The sequence below is a fragment of the Hyperolius riggenbachi genome, chromosome 5 (genome assembly GCF_040937935.1).
Source record: "Hyperolius riggenbachi isolate aHypRig1 chromosome 5, aHypRig1.pri, whole genome shotgun sequence".
NCBI lineage: Eukaryota > Metazoa > Chordata > Amphibia > Anura > Hyperoliidae > Hyperolius > Hyperolius riggenbachi.
Window position 1 is genome coordinate 42,668,474 of NC_090650.1, and position 17,445 is coordinate 42,685,918.

The following is a 17,445-nucleotide window of genomic DNA, read 5'->3' on the forward strand; positions in this document are numbered from 1 at the left end:
AAATATTGAAAAGATGTCTATTATTGTGCATGTAGACCTGTCTTCCTGAGTCGATCTGGACGTTAGTTGGTGTTAATGGGTATCGTGACAAATGATTACTCTTATGCACTCCCAGGTCTGCAGTTTAGCACTTCCGCTAACAATACGATTGGTTGCCCATTCGTCGTGCCACTGTTCAAATCAAATGTACAATGAATGATCGTGTGTGCGCTGAGCTTTAATGTGTATTTGAAAAGCCTTTTAGGAGAGGGTTTGAGAGGCCCCCTCTTTCTTCATCCGTTATTGGAAGGTGCGATAATCTCCCGAGCTCAAAGCTGGTCACTGAAAATTTTAAAGGACATCTGAAATGAAAGGGATATGGAGGCTGACCTATTTATTTCCTTTTAAACCGTGCCGATTGCCTGGTGTCCTGATAATCTCTTGGGCTGCAGTAGTGACTGGATCACACACCCGAAAGAAGCATGCAGCTAAAAGTATTAGAGACCGGATTACAAATCTGTACTAAAAGAGTGTGAACACCTTCAAAACGTTTTTTTAAAGTACAACCGAGGTGAAAATAAACTAATGAAATAAACAATTGTATCTATCCTCCTTCTCCTAAAAATAACTTTTTAAGATAATCCACAGTTTTATATTTAAATCTACTTTTTTATGTTTTTACTGCTTTATTGTTTTTGTTCAATGATGACACATTCATTGAAGTATGCCAGAGCTAAAATCTATGAACTATTGACACTTTTTATCTCTTTCCTGCTCTCAGAAGCCATTTTCTGCTAACAAAAGCATTTTATAGTTGTAATTTCTTATCAGTGAGAGTCACACTGTAGTCTGACCCAGTCCTGACTCAGACAGGAACTGCCACTTACATACCTGATGTTTAACTCTTTCAGGCAGAGAAAGAAAAAAAGGAACAAAGTACAATTGTTTGTGTGCTGGGCACTGTACATACACTTTCTATCTCATCATGTCCTGTCACCTCGGGTATCCTTTAACTGAAAAAATATAACCCCACTTTAATTTTTTGTGCCTCACATGTCTCCTAGTAGTTTTTATGCTATCCACCCAGTGACATACCACCGTAGAGGCTTGTCACTTCCTCAATCTTCCCATTGGCTTCCTAGCACCTCACTGACCATCCTCTCCCTAGAAAAATGTTGTTTTCTGATGTTGTAGCAAAGATGGGCTTTAATTCCAAATTATTATTATTTTTCTTTAACTGGGACGAGCATCAGCATGGGGAGGACCAGAGCTTTGCTGAAGGCTAATCACGTATGCAAAGCTAACAATTCAATTGTCGGCTAATTAATCCATCATTTACTTTGTGAATGGGATTAGCTTTAAGCAGAGGTTTGGATCAGCTTGCGTGTAATTCTGGTTATTACAGAGAGGGGGAAAATGGCTGCTCATAATTCTGATTACGTCTGAGGCAGTAAAGGTAGCTTATTACTCACTGTAAGACTTTTAATAACTGGAGCCTATTCTGTTTCCGTATGACAGAGAAAGCAACGAGTGAGCTGAACACCGCTGAAGACTGGGGGCTCATCCTGGACCTGTGTGATAAGGTCGGCCAGTCCCGCACAGGGTAGGTCATTACTTCTTATCTGTCAGCTGTGTGTAAAGGGCTGGACTTTTGCTGCACTTTAGTTATAAGTTTGGCTAATGTGTGCTGTGAATTGTGTTCCCTTCTGTTTAGCTATGGGAAGGCTGCAAGTCTACCCTGCCCACATATAAGACAAATAACATTTACATTGCAGTTTTCTCCTTGCGGACTCAAAGCGCCAGAACTGCAGCCAATAGGGAGTGCACAGTAGGCACTAGCAGTGTTAGTGTCTTGCCTAAGGTCTCCTTACTGAATAGGTGCTCACTTACTGAACAGGAAGAGCTGAGGTTCAAACCCAGGTTGCTTGTGTCAGAGGCAGAGCCCTTAACATCCCTGGCGTTATAATTATTTACAGATTTAGGGTCTAAAAGCCATGCAATTTTTTTTCACAAGCTTTTAGACCATAAAAACAAGAGAAAAACGTATTGCGGAGAGATCTGCAGCAGCCCCTGCTTATAGCTCACTCAGGCTTTGGATTATCGCTCTGAGCTGCGAATTCACGTCCTGAGCCTGACTCGGGATTACAGCTAAGGAGGGTAAAGTATACCTGGGGCTATACTCACCTAGGGGCTTCACCCAGCCCCATGAGCTCGAATGCATCCCTCCCGTCCTCCTGAGTGCCGCCGTTCATCTGGTATCAGTCCCAGTAATCCTGCTCGGTCGCGCCAGCCGGCTCTTCTGCGCAAGCCCGACTGGGCTACATTACCGGGACCGATAACCACGGGAACGATGGCACGCAGGAGGATGGCGAGGGTTGCATCTGTGCTCATGGGGCTGCCGGAAGCCCCAGGTGAGCATAAAATATTTTTACTAGGACATCTCAGGTTTCCTTTAAGCACTTGAGGACCGCAGTGTTAACCCCCCCTAAAGACCAGGCCATTTTTAGTTAAATAGGCCACTGCAGCTTTAAGGCCAAGCTGCAGGGCCGTAAAACTCAGCACACAAGTGATTCCCCCTTTTCTCCCCACCAACAGAGCTCTCTGTTGGTGGGATCGGATCACTCCCCCAATGTTTTTTTTTTTTTTTTAAATAAAAATGTATATTATTTTTAAATAAAATGTGTTGTTTTTTTTTTTAATTATTATTATTTGTACTACCCTCCCCTGGCCAGCCTATCAGCGCGATTGGCTGTGATAGGCTTCAGCCTATCACAGCTGATCGCTTCCCTGTGTCCCAGGGGACAGCCGTGTCACACGTACAGCGCTGTCCCCAGTCCCCAGTACAGCGCTGCTGCAGATTGCAGAGCTGTACTACCCTAATAGACGGCGGTTTCGCCACCTAACAGTCTCCCGAGCGGTTGATGCTGAATCGCTCTAGTGTACATCAAACAACAATTCCCATTAGTGGTAATGAATAACAATTGTATGGTATGTACAATATAAATTACCGTAATCAACAATTCTCAAAAAAATAGATGAAAAGCCCAAAGGGCTGTATAGTGTCAGCGAAAATGTATAGAGAAAATAGCACTGAACCAACGTGTGCTAGGTGGTGAACAAGAGAGGAAAGAAGTGTGAAGTGCTGTAAGTGCAGGGAGCAGCAAGGTGCTGTGAAGTAGGTCCTACCGGATAAGGGTGTCTCCACGGGTCCCCACCACTATCACAATTAGCCATCCATAGTGTGGCTTTCTCAAAGCGCTCAGACCCCCGGGCCACCTAAGACTCCACCCAACCCCCAGAATTCCCACCGCCATATCCAGCTCACCTACTTAAGTTATCGCCCCAGATCAGCATAGTTAATAGTATATCAAAAACCATCCTTTATTGAAATTATACATACAAATCTAAAGTCATCATTAAAAAACACATTTTTATACGTGGATTACATTTTTGGCTGCAATAGGCCACCGTATTTTACTGAAGCCGACAGAGCATCTGCGTTGCCTAACAACGCAGCGCAATGAAGGCTGTAGCGTGGCCACGCAACGATCTGGCCTTCCCCTCCCCTTCCCCTCCTGTTAGACCGCATTTCCTATTTAAAGAGTGGCACTAGATATTCCATTAGCTTTGAGAAAGCCCCACTATCGGTGGCGAATCGCGATAGCAGAGGTGGGGACCCGTGGAGACACCCTTATCCGGTAGGACCTACTTCACAGCACTTTGCTGCTCCCTGCACTTACAGCACTTCACTCTTCTTCCCTCTCTTGTTCACCCCCTAGCACACGTTGGTTCAGTGCTATTTTCTCTATACATTTTCACTGACACTATACAGCCCTTTGGGCTTTTCATCTATTTTTTGTGAATTGTTGATTAATTTATATTGTACATACCATACGGTTGTTATTCATTACCACTAATGGGAATTGTTGTTTGATGTACACTAGAGCGATTCAGCATCAACTGCTCGGAAGACTGTTAGGTGGCAAAACCACCGTCTATTAGGGTAGTACAGCTCTGCAATCTGCATTGTGCATTTTCTTCAGACTTTTTTGTGATGTATTGCACGATTTCCAGCACTTTATATATCCTCCGGTTATCTGTTATTTGAGGTTATTATTGCTCCCCCATCATGTTTTAATGATGATTTTAGATTTTTATGTATAAGGCTGGTTTTGATATACTATTAATCATGCTGAATTGGTGCATTTTTTATTTTGAGGTCATAGCTTTTTTTTTTCCTTTGTTTATATGGACATATGACCGTGGTAGGGATCAGATTGTGAGCCTTTCTGAGGGACAGTCAGTGACAAGACAATATACTCTGTACAGCGCTGCAGAAGATTTCGGCGCTATATAAATAAATATGTAAATTTGTAAATAAAGAGGTACCTAAAAATCCCCATGAGGAGATGGACTAGTCCAAAAATCTGTCAGATTTTCAATATATTTTGTAAGTGACAGGAACATAGTAAACAAATAATTTACAGTGCATTTTACTGTTTTTATTTTCTATATGCAAGTTTTTTTTTTAATATTCACATTTTTTCACCCTAGTTGTCCTTTTAAAACGCAACTGAAGTGAGAGGTAAATGGAGGCTGCCATATTTATTTCCTTTTCAACAATACCAGTTGCCAGGCAGTGCTCCTGTCCTATTTGGCTGCAGTAGTGACTGAATAACACCAGAAACAAGCATGCAGATAATCTTAACAGATCTGACAATGTCAGAAACGCCTGATCTGCTGCATGCTTGTTCGGGGTCTATGGCTAAAGGTATTAGAGGCAGAGGATCAGCAGGGCAACCAGGCAACTGGTATTGCTTAAAGGAAAACTTAAGTGAACTATAAAAAATGAGATTTACTCACCTGGGGCTCCCCTCAGCCCCCAGCAGCCGATCGGTGCCCTCGCAGCCCCACTCAGATGCTCCTGCACCCGCCGGCGAACACTTCCGGTTTGGCGGTTACCGGCCGACATGCATGGGAACGCGAGTGATTCTTCGCGTTCCCAGCCTGTATATCGCCCCCTATGCTGCTATTGCGACCAGTTGACTTAAGTTTTCCTTTAAAAGGAAATAAATATGGCAGCCTCCATAACTCTCATTACAGTTCTCCTTTAACATGAACGAGTTGATGAGTTTCCTTTTGAGGATGTTTGGTTCCATGCCGTCTTCAATGTCGTGAGAAATGAGACAAAGACATGCAGACAAGCCCAGGTAGTATTTTTCTACTGTCTGCAGCATTTTATTACAATAGTTCTAGGTTTTTTTTCTCCCATCCGAGCCATCTCAGCAGGATCCTCCCCACTCATCTTTCCCCCACCCTCTCGCCATAGAACAGAACGGGCTGTTTGATAGAGCAACACGTGCCAGTGCAGCACTTTTTCCTAGACTGTTACCAAAAATGATCATAAACGGTCATGGGGAAGAGACTGCAACTCCACCTTGATTGCTTCCCGGGTGGTGATGGGCTGGGGTTGAGTATAGAAGGCTTGCAGACTTGCTGTGCCGCCAGCCATGTAGCATCGGTTATTAATTGTATATTGAATTACTCTTCCTGTGCCAGACATCATCATCATCATCAGCTGCAAAAAGCCATTTTCACCTGGTTTGCTCCTTTACTCTTGAACTTGTGTGCTCCTGCATGTACATGCCTCTATCTTGTGCCTGATTAAATAGCTTGGTTGAGCCAAAAATGGACTAGTGACTGAGCAGTCTATAAATGGAAGATTCGCTGCTAGTTTGCTGCTATAATATGATGGACTACAGGGGTAGTAGAATGTCCAAAGTTTTTCCTTTTAGTTATCCTTAAAGTAAACCAGAGACCAAATACCCTCATTTATTTTACCATATATATCAGTGGGAACATTAGAGAAAACACCTACCCTGCTCTCTGTTTCATCCTTTACTGCTCAGGCTGTTTACCAGCCCTGATAAAATCCCTGACTGAGCATTCAGTATGGCTTTGCTCAGGAATCATTATAGCTGAGTCTGTCTTCTCTTATGTCTTTTCAAGCCCAAGCCTGCCACCTTGTGGCCCTGCTTTCCTATTCTGTATACTTGCAGCATCACAGAGAGCTGTGATGAGATGGGAGGAGCTGCTAGTGCAGAGGAAGGAGCTATGCCTGTTGATTTTTTTTTTTATCTATATTTGTTAGTCATAAGAAGTTTTTTTTGAAATGGTGATTTCATTTTGCACACAGTCCACACAAAAATATGCTTTTCTGATGAACTGTGTTTTGCATGGAGTTTTACCAAAACCCCCGCACAAAAAACAGCACACCAGAGCGGCGAAAATACCAGGTATACTATTTATTTTGTAAAATCTATCGGGGGATATGTTTATTTTGTGCCAAAGAGTTCATCTCTGGTTTCCTTTAAAGTATATCCAAGGCGTAAAATCGTACAAAAATCATATACAGTACTTGCCTAAGATGAGGGAAGCCTTCGAGATCCTAATGACTCTTCCCTCAGCACCCTCCTATCCCCCATTGCCCCTCGCGACCCCTCCAAAGATTGCTGACAATGCCTTGTCAGCAATCTTATTGTGGCCTCGCCCCTCTTCTGGAACATGCGTGGCTGTATTGCACCTGCGCAAGTACAGTCACACCTGCGCAGTAAGCTGGAGTCACTCATGCACAAGCGGCGCCATGCTACCGCGCAGGTGTGGCCATGCTCACACGGCTGCTGCGCAGCTGCCCTCGTGACAGAAGACGGGCGCAGCCCCAATCAGCTGGACGGTCCCGGGCGACAGAGGACCGGAGACGCCAAGGGGATTTTCATTAGGATCCATAGGCTTCACTCTGCTTAGGTATGTATGTGAATTTTCTCTTTATATTAGTGCATGAGTTGTACAGGTTACTTCTTCCTAGAGAACAGCGGTTGTGTATGGAATGTCTGGTAACTGGTGATGATTTGATGTTTTTCAGGCCTAAAGATTGTCTGCGCTCTATTATGAAGAGGGTGAACCACAAAGACCCACATGTGGCAATGCAGGCGCTTACAGTAAGTGCTTCTGTCATCTTTAGCAGAATTTCTCTCTCCAAAAATGTGCTTAACCAGTTAATGGCATCCTGACTTATTAAAACATCCTGTTTGAGCCTGTTGACGGCAACAGGACATTTTAATAAGTCGCTCGTTCCCGCCGCCGCTCCACAAGTGTTCATGCCGCTCCCGCCGCCGTTTCCGTCGGGATTCCATTTTCAGTGATTGGGGAAGAGGACCAATCGCAGTGCCTTGAGTTAATGGACGTGGACGATAAGCCATAGGCCTCAATTCACTAAGATCATGCTGGAGATAATAAGGCAAGAGAGTTCCTTAAGTTACCTCCTCTGTAGTTAAGTTACCTCCTCTGTAGTTAATTTACCTCCTCTGTAGTTAATTTACCTCCTCTGTAGTTATTTTCACATGCAGTTAATTAACAGCCTGTCTTTAACTCTGGAGTTATTTTATGGATTGAAGAGTTAACTTAAAGACAGAAGAGTTAACTTTAGGTTTGCATGAGGTAAAATGTTTCCTGAATACTACATGCCTTATCACCATGGTAACAACTCTAGAAGAGTTATTAAAGACAGGAGATAATCTTAGTGAATTGAGGCCATAGAGATATAGAGATAGATAGATAGATAGATAGATAGATAGAATATCTCCATCTATCTATATCATGTTACAGTATACTACAAGTTTTTATGACCTAGTGAATTATCTGCACTCCAGTCTGGGATTTGCATGTGACGGGAAGCAGCTCCTCCCCTCCTCAGCATCACAAACTCAGAAAACTGAGAGCAGAGACCTGTCTGTGAGGGATAAACAAAGCACACACACTGAGCCTGCAGGGGGCGTGGAGGAGGTGTGCATAACTTCTCCCTATCACAGCAGAGGCCGTGCATTCCTCTCTGGGTCGACAAAGCTTGACAAAGAAAAGATTAGATATATTACAGAGAACTAGAAAAGGCTGCAGTAAGCCAGAGCACATTAGAACAGGTATGGGAACTTATAGGATAGAAGAAATGAGGCTGAACATTTTGTTACAGAGTCTCTTTAAAGAGACTCTGTAACAAAATTTTGTGCCTTATTTCTTCTGTCCTATAAGTTCCTATTACTGTTCTAATGTGCTCTGTCTTACTGCAGCCTTTCTTACTTGCACTGTCTCTGTAATAAATCTTATCTCCTTTCCTCTGTCGTGTCTGTCGGGCTAAGGCTGGAATATGTGGAATGTGCAGCACTGCTTGTCATTGGCAGAAGCTTTACACACCCCCTCCAAGCTCTGTATGACTCACACACTCTGCTTATGTGAGCCTATTACAAGCTGGTTAGTTTGTTTGTTACCACTGCCTAAAACTGTTAATTACAAGCCAGGATTGCAGCAGGGAGTGGCAGAAACAGCACAGAGGGGCACAGGAGAAAATAAGGAATAGAATGGTATGCGTTTTATTCGTAAGAAAATTAGAGTACAGATTCTCTTAAGTGATTGGACCTGCAGGGGCTCAGGGCAGGACGAGTGGAGCTCTCGTCATTGCCAATTAGCAGGCATAAGTTCGTAACGCTCGCTATGCTACTCTGATAAGGCACACTAACTCTGATAAGGCATGCTATTTGTTATAGTGAATCAATCCCTATGCGTGTTGCGTCAGAACTGACAGCGCAGCACATAGTGTGAATGAGCCCTTAGGTTGCATTGCAGAGGCAGTTTTTGAACTGTGTTGGTGTGCAGAGCATTTTCAGTTTTACTTGAATGGAAGAGCAAGCTGCACACATTTCTGTAAAATGAAGCAATACTTTCAGCATGTTTAGCCTTCTGCTGTTTTCTGCGAGTTTATCCCACCTTTCTATTCCCATTGCAGCTGCTGGGTGCCTGTGTATCAAACTGCGGAAAGATCTTTCATTTAGAAGTATGCTCCAGGGACTTTGCAAGTGAAGTTAGCAGCGTGTTAAATAAGGTACGTGTGCTGATGTCCATTATTTTTCTATCTGCTGTTAAGGTTTCTCATCCCATTCTGGCTAACGTTGCTGCCTTGCTTTACAGAAAGTGAAAGCAGTTAGAGCTAGTCTTTCAGTAATTTAATGTTCTTAAAAGTTCTCTTTACTTTTCAATCTACAGCCAGCAAAGCATTTAACTGTCTGTAAACTCAAATAGCACTTTGCAACCGTGGCGGATCCAGTGACTTTGATGTACGTGATCCAGACACTTTGATTGGCCCAATCGGCTGTCTGTCACTTGACAGACAGCCAATTGGGCCAATCAAACTGCGGGGATCGTGTCCTAGAAAGCCTCTGGACCCAACAGAGCTCAGGGCAGGATGAGTGGAGCAGCCGTTAGTTACTAGGAGCGTGCGCAAGTTAACAGCACACGCTAGGCTGCACTACCGCAGCATAGCTTGCACTGCCCTAATTAAGCTGCGCTGCTTGAGCAGTGCAGCTTGATGAATCAAGCCCTTTGTGTGGCGTGAGCACTTTACAGAAACTCCCACCTGGTGATGTGAGAAACTGGCTGCACAGTGCAGGAGCAGCAGCTGCTCATTTTCAACACCTGAAGACATCTGTCAGCTGGGAGCAAACCCTGCCAGTATGATCACATTATCTACCAAATTCTGCTGGAAGCGCTGTGGGATGGCTTCATTTTAAATGCAGCTAAAATAAGGTTTGCCATTTGCCATCAAGTTGAACACGTGTGTGTGTGTGTGTGTGTGTGTGTGTGTGTGTGTGTGTGTGTGTGTGTGTGTGTGTGTGTGTGTGTGTGTGTGTGTGTGTGTGTGTGTGTGTGTGTGTGTGTGTGTGTGTGTGTGTGTGTGTGTGTGTGTGTGTGTGTGTGTGTGTGTTTATAAAAAAAAAAAAAAAGGTGGGATTTCCGTTTTTAAAAATCATATTTGGATTCGTACCTCAGGAGGGGGACGCATCTGAGGCATCCCGTCCTCCTCCTCCAGGCCGTTCCAGCGCCGAGACCACCGATGTGTCTGTGCAGTAGCACAGACTTGCTCGGGCTTCTGTGGAAAATGCCCAATTGGGTCGAAAAGCACAGACCTGACTGGGCTTTTTCCACCAAAGCCAGAGGAAGTCTGTAGTACTGCGCATGTATGAGCCATCGACACTTGTTGTCCATGGTTTTGGTGCGAGGGGACATTGCTGGAACTGGCCGGTGAAGGAGGATGGGGAGAACCAACCACCCTCCACCCAGGTAAGTACGCAAAGTGGGCACTTTCTTTCACTACAGTGTTAATTTAAGGCCATCTTACCTGGTGAACGTTTTGGAATAACAGGAGCACAGAATTCAGTTGAATTATTGCACATCCTATCTATAACAGCTAGGTGGAGGGAGGACTTCAACCCTCTGAGATTGCTGCAGGTTTACATAATGAATTGCAGAATATATTGCAGGAACTGCTTGTCAGCACTGTTCTGACAGCCAGGAACGAGGGGTCTGGTTTCTGAAGGCATGCTGATTACCTGAAGCCTGGAATTGACTACACACCTTGTGAGTCTGTGGAGGTAGCACTTACCTCATCAGTATTCCTGGGGGCCGGCTGCTAAATATACATCCACAGTGTTTCTGAGGTAGCAGAAGCCATTCTTTGTAGATTTGGGTTATACATTAGCTCTGTGTCTGGAGGTAGATGTACAGCATAATGTTATTCCTCTTAAAAAGCATCTCTGTTCACTTTTTCTACTATTTCAGCTGTCAGATTTTGTAACATGGAAGCACCTGCAGGGAGTTGTTCTGCACATACGGGAATGAGTGAGTGTGAGAAAATGACAATGAGAAAATCCCACCGTGCTTCCTCCCGCCCCATGCCGGCCGCGGGCTCCATCACTGTTATCCTTGGCCTCTCCGTTCCTATACTGTGTCCCCCAGAAGGCGTGGTTCAGCGCATGCGCCCCCGTCGTGCTCTTGTGGCTCACGCCATTCTGCACCTGTGCAGTACTAGCTGCTCAGGTGCGCAACCGTCCCGGCGGTGGGAGAGCATCACGGCTGCGCATACGTGGTGAGCCACGACTGGCCATGACTGAGCTATGTACCGGAGGACACAACGGAGGGGCCCAGGAGAACAGCAATGGAGCCCATGGCCGGCATGGGGCTAGAGGAAGCCCCAGGTAACTATAAAAGCTGCTTTATTTCATCATCTCTGGTTTCCTTTTAACACTCTGAATGACCGTGCTGCACGCTTTAAAGAACAAGTGACACCCATGCTAACCTAAAAATAAAACACGCATATATAAGTAGATAAATACTAGTTCTACTTACATAACAGATGTATTGTACTGTCCACATTATGATTCCTGTGAATTTTTATAAAGGAAAAGCAGAGAATCCTATTCTAGACAGTTTCCATATTGGTTACCTTTGACCTCCTAACATCATTTCCTCCCTCACTTTTTTTTTTCTCCTCTTGCTAATTGTGTATTCATTACCCGCCCTCTTCCCAGAGTCTGCAGACACTCCCACTGCGGACTATACTAGGAAGTGCACTGTCTTATGGCATAAGAGGGGGAGGAATAAAGGGAAGATGAGGAATATATTATAGATAAAAAGACCCCCAGCATGCAACTGGTTGGCAATGGCAATTAAAGGGCCAGTGCTCCTAAGGTATGGTATGTGATAACTCCAAACCATAACAGCAGAAAAAGTTTTGAATGTAGGATTAGCATCTTTTTCACGTAATACACTCAGACCAGTTTCTGTTGAAATTTGTTTTTTTTATGGTGACAATCCCGCTTTAACATTCCATATAACTCTACTTCATGATGAGATGGACTGTTCAGCGCACAAATGAAGATGTCTTCTCAGCTGGATGAAATTATAATTTGAAGCGAATTGACAGGATAGTCAAAGGATTTTTTTTTTCTTGTAGATTTTCTGATGTTACTGAAGTGGTTGGCTTATTTCATTGCATTTAGCACATGAAAGGAAGCCTGCGGCGGCTTTAATGGGCTAAGAAAACCCCACAGGCGAGCCGTGTTGATGTTGCCTGAGAAGGAATAATGGCGTTCCTAATTATGTGGTTTCCCTTCTCCTCAGTCAGCTCCCTGTAGAATAGAGATTGGTGGGGAGCCCCGCCCACTCTGCCTGGCCTCACGCTGGGCCTGGAGGATCAGAGTGGCCGAAATCACAGCCTGATTAAATCGTGCAGCCGCAGGTGTCCTTGCCAACTTTCCCTGCCTGACCCATTTACATCCCTAAATTCTGGAGATTTATTACTGGAAAGTCGTCTTAATTTTTTTTTTCTTTTTAATTTTTAGTTACAGTATAGACTGATTTATTTTAATAAACTCAGATATAGTAAACTTTTGGGTATAGTAAACTGCCTCTCCAGGTCCCGGACAATCTATATTGGAAGTCTACGGGAGCAGTACCTGGTATAGTAAACTCTGTTATAATAAAACTTCTGTTATAGTAAAAATGTTTTTGGCCCCTATGTTACTCTGACTCTGGATATAGTAAACGGTGGGCGGAGCATGCGTCATATGTCAGTGTGAAACCCATGGTCTGCTGCTCTCTTCAGGCTGGTTGCAAGTGAATTAATGCATGATATCATTTGTAAGATAAGATTGGCACCGGTGCTGGACATACAGTACTGTACAAATAGGCAGCCTGGTACTGTACAAATAAGCAGCCTGGTACTGTACAAATAAGCAGCCTGGTACTGTACAAATAGGCAGCCTGGTACTGTACAAATAAGCAGCCTGGTACTGTACAAGTAGGCAGCCTGGTACTGTACAAGTAGGCAGCCTGGTACTGTACAAGTAAGCAGCCTGGTACTGTACAAGTAAGCAGCCTGGTACTGTACAAATAAGCAGCCTGGTACTGTACAAGTAAGCAGCCTGGTACTGTACAAATAAGCAGCCTGGTACTGTACAAGTAAGCAGCCTGGTACTGTACAAATAGGCAGCCTGGTACTGTACAAATGGGCAGCCTGGTACTGTACAAATGGGCAGCCTGGTACTGTACAAATAAGCAGCCTGGTACTGTACAAATAGGCAGCCTGGTACTGTACAAATAGGCAGCCTGGTACTGTACAAATAGGCAGCCTGGTACTGTACAAATAGGCAGCCTGGTACTGTACAAATAGGCAGCCTGGTACTGTACAAATAGGCAGCCTGGTACTGTACAAATAGGCAGCCTGGTACTGTACAAATAGGCAGCCTGGTACTGTACAAATAGGCAGCCTGGTACTGTACAAATAAGCAGCCTGGAACTGTACAAGTAAGCAGCCTGGTACTGTACAAATAAGCAGCCTGGTACTGTACAAATAAGCAGCCTGGTACTGTACAAATAAGCAGCCTGGTACTGTACAAATAAGCAGCCTGGTGCTGTACAAATAAGCAGCCTGGTGCTGTACAAATAGGCAGCCTGGTACTGTACAAATAAGCAGCCTGGTATTGTACAAATAGGCAGCCTGGTACTGTACAAATAGGCAGCCTGGTACTGTACAAATAGGCAGCCTGGTACTGTACAAATAGGTACTGTACAAATAGGCAGCCTGGTACTGTACAAATAGACAGCCTGGTACTGTACAAATAGGTACTGTACAAATAGGCAGCCTGGTACTGTACAAATAGGTACTGTACAAATAGGTACTGTACAAATAGGCAGCCTGGTACTGTACAAATAGGTACTGTACAAATAGGCAGCCTGGTACTGTACAAATAGGTACTGTACAAATAGGTACTGTACAAATAGGCAGCCTGGTACTGTACAAATAGGTACTGTACAAATAGGCAGCCTGGTACTGTACAAGTAAGCAGCCTGGTACTGTACAAGTAAGCAGCCTGGTACTGTACAAATAAGCAGCCTGGTACTGTACAAATAAGCAGCCTGGTACTGTACAAATAAGCAGCCTGGTACTGTACAAGTAAGCAGCCTGGTACTGTACAAGTAAGCAGCCTGGTACTGTACAAATAAGCAGCCTGGTACTGTACAAATAAGCAGCCTGGTACTGTACAAATAGGCAGCCTGGTACTGTACAAATAAGCAGCCTGCTACTGTACAAATAAGCAGCCTGGTACTGTACAAATAGGCAGCCAGGTACTGTACAAATAGGCAGCCAGGTACTGTACAAATAGGCAGCCTGGTACTGTACAAATAGGCAGCCTGGTACTGTACAAATAGGCAGCCAGGTACTGTACAAATAGGCAGCCAGGTACTGTACAAATAGGCAGCCTGGTACTGTACAAATAGGCAGCCTGGTACTGTACAAATAGGCAGCCTGGTACTGTACAAATAAGCAGCCAGGTACTGTACAAATAGGCAGCCTGGTACTGTACAAATAGGCTGCCTGGTACTGTACAAATAAGCAGCCAGGTACTGTACAAATAAGCAGCCTGGTACTGTACAAATAGGCTGCCTGGTACTGTACAAATAGGCAGCCTGGTACTGTACAAATAGGCAGCCAGGTACTGTACAAATAGGCAGCCAGGTACTGTACAAATAGGCAGCCAGGTACTGTACAAATAGGCAGCCTGGTACTGTACAAATAGGCAGCCTGGTACTGTACAAATAAGCAGCCAGGTACTGTACAAATGGGCAGCCTGGTACTGTACAAATAGGCAGCCTGGTACTGTACAAATAGGCAGCCTGGTACTGTACAAATGGGCAGCCTGGTACTGTACAAATAGGCAGCCTTGTACGCACTACCGAAGTCAACAAGTGGAACTGAAGTCAATTTATTTAATTTCCAATGAGCGCACAGATAATGACTTACACAAAAGTCAGTAATATTTCTATGTCGCAATGTCTTGTTGTCATCTGCTTTGGCCCCGCCCTCTTTCTTTTCCTCTGCACCAAGAAATCTGGTAATACTGTTACAAATCTTCAGAGGCCAGGCAAATATTAAAACTGTCAACTTGTGAGCAACCAGCACCACCTTGTGGTAATCTAGAAAAACAACATATTTTAACACCGGTGTAACTTGAAGAATGAGTTTATTACAATAATAAACGTCGGTTCAAAGCCACTTTAAGAAGCTAAAGAGTTTATTGCATTATTGTTGTTTTCTGCAGGGGCATCCCAAAGTCTGTGAGAAGTTAAAAGCACTAATGGTGGAATGGGCTGATGAGTTCAAGAATGACCCACAACTTAGTCTAATATCTGCAATGATCAAGAACCTCAAGGAGCAAGGCGTCACCTTCCCTGCTATTGGATCCCAGGTAAGGGGCAGAGCCAGCAAGCATATTCAGTTGGACCTAATTAATAAGGCAAAACGCTATAACTGGATAAAATCACCATGTGCTTCTTTGTTCTGTATATTTCAGTGATCTGAAATTTGGCTGCCCTAGTTTACCTGGAAGTCAGACTGATCTCCGATTAGTCATGGCACCCCCACAGAGAAAGCTGTCAAGCGTTCCTCTCACACTCTCTATGAGGCTAGCTGTCTGATTGCCACCCCCTTAGCAGACCATGTCACTATAGGTGGTGAGGGTGCAGAAAGAGAGCAACCATGATTGCCTCTGACCCCTCTCACCCTGCCCACTCCATCTTCCAGCTTATGCCTTCTGGAGTGAGATACTGATCAGTTGCAACTAAAACTTCCAGGCATAGGGACAGCTTCTTTCCTCGGGCGGGAACCATGCTATTGCTGCTAGGAAAGCGTAACAGCATAGAACGGAAAATTAACACTTCTCACCCTCCTTACCACCACTATAACTTACATAGTGTCCATGACTTGTATTATCTACACTGTATGTCCTTGTATTGTTTTGTTTATGTCTGTTAACCCTCCTGGCGGTTTATAAAAAATCCGCCAGGGGGCAGCAAAGGGGCTGGGGGGATGCTCAGCGGCATCCCCCCAGCCCCTCCGATCGCCGGAGGCGATCGGAGATCAGGAGATCCCGTTCAAAGAACGGGATCTCCTGGAGGGCTTCCCCCGTCGCCATGGCGACGGGCGGCATGACGTCATCGACGTCATTGGGAGACCCGATCTACCCCTCAGCGCTGCCTGGCACTGATTGGCCAGGCAGCGCACGGGGTCTAGGGGGGGGGGGAGCCTCACGGCGCAGCGAGCGCCTCGCAATCGGTGCAGAGCGGCGGCGATCAGAGGGCACACGCAGCTAGCAAAGTGCTAGCTGCGTGCTGCAAAAAAGAAATTATCAAAATCGGCCCAGCAGGGCCTGAGAAATCCCCCTGCGCGGCATAGCCCGTGCTCAGCACGGGCTTACCGCCAGGGAGGTTAAGTGACTGCCAAATCAAATCCCATTTAAGTGTGAACTTATTTGGCCAATTAAAATTAATTCTGATTCTGAGTGACAACACCACCACACCCATTCCCAGAATGCACTGCAGGATGGAGAGCAAGGGACGGCTTATGCCGTGATCTGTTTTCTTGAGAATAATGTTAGTAAGTGCTTAAACAGTGATATGCACTGAGAGAAGAGTAAAAAATGAAGTACACACGCTAGACCAATTCCATTGCATACGACTGACCTCTTCAAGAGATGTGTTAAAGGGAACATGAGGTGAGGGACATATGGAAGCTGACATATTTATTTCCTTTTAAACCAAGCCCATTGCCTGACTGTCCTGCCGATTCCCTGTCTCCAATACTGTAAGCAATAGACCCTGAACAAGCATGCAGCAGATCAGGTGTTTCTGACTGAAGTCTGACTAGATTAGCTGCATGCTTGTTTCATGGGTGTGATTCAGACAGAACTGACCAGAAAGATCAGTAGGACTTCCAGATAACTGGTATTGTTTAATAGGAAATAAAGATGGCAGCTTCCATATCCCTCCCAGCTCGGGTTCCCTTTAAGCAACGATTCTATGCATCCTGCAATGACATGGTGGTTCCCAATACTGTAAAAACTTTAGAGAACTAGACTGAGAATATTCATTTAAAGTTCACACAGAGAAGCTGCGAATGCATCCATGTGGCATTGATCTTACAAAAAAACCACGCCTGCCTGGACAGAGCCGAAAAGTGAAGCACTATAGACGGTGCTATTGTGTGTACAGCGCCCCCTGGTCCACCCCCATGTCTACAAGAAGGCTAGATCTGGGATCTTCTGTTCCGTTGTGCACTGTGCGGTCTTCCACTTCTCCTCCTGTCATAGTGACAGAATCCATCGCCAGCCTACAGGCTAGCGATTTGTCTGCATTGAACTTGGCCTGAGATGTCATCTGAAAGATTGAGTCCCAATCCTTGTGGCTGACAGAAATTGTGCATGTATACACATCTTTAGTCGTTGGTCACCATCATACCATTGGGTTGTTTCTCAATGATCAATTGTCTAGTATATATCACAAATTGGGCAAGCACCATCAACCAAACACCCAAATAGGTAATCTAAGAGTGTGCAGAAAGGAACTAAATCAAATATGACTCAGAACAAAGAACAGAAGTTCCCTCAAAAAACCGCACCACTCAAATAATCAATGTATACAAATTCAACTTTATTCAAAAAGTTGAATAAAGTTGAATTTGTATACATTGATTATTTGAGTGGTGCGGTTTTTTGAGGGAACTTCTGTTCTTTGTTCTGAGTC

At 44.7% G+C, this 17,445-nt stretch overlaps 2 protein-coding genes across 6 annotated transcripts in view; one reads left to right on the top strand and one right to left on the bottom strand.

Annotated features, from left to right (window-relative positions):
* HACD1 (3-hydroxyacyl-CoA dehydratase 1) overlaps positions 1–14,746 on the bottom strand; it is a 147,931-nt gene extending 133,185 nt beyond the window's left edge. For both annotated transcript variants that reach the window (XM_068235563.1, XM_068235564.1), the window contains exons 1-2: positions 14,669–14,746; positions 10,469–10,572 (exon numbers count right to left, since the gene is read on the bottom strand). In XM_068235563.1, the coding sequence (XP_068091664.1) occupies positions 10,469–10,473 (5 nt within the window). In that variant the 5' untranslated portion in view covers positions 10,474–10,572; positions 14,669–14,746. The remainder of the gene's footprint in view (positions 1–10,468; positions 10,573–14,668) is intronic.
* STAM (signal transducing adaptor molecule) overlaps positions 1–17,445 on the top strand; it is an 80,154-nt gene that overhangs the window by 33,807 nt on the left and 28,902 nt on the right. For 3 of the 4 annotated variants that reach the window (XM_068235558.1, XM_068235559.1, XM_068235560.1), the window contains 4 exons: positions 1,498–1,582; positions 6,902–6,977; positions 8,816–8,911; positions 14,967–15,113. In XM_068235558.1, the coding sequence (XP_068091659.1) occupies positions 1,498–1,582; positions 6,902–6,977; positions 8,816–8,911; positions 14,967–15,113 (404 nt within the window). Of the gene's footprint in view, positions 1–1,497; positions 1,583–6,901; positions 6,978–8,815; positions 8,912–14,767; positions 14,837–14,966; positions 15,114–17,445 lie in introns of those variants that run through there. The other variant, XM_068235561.1, reaches the window with a different exon arrangement.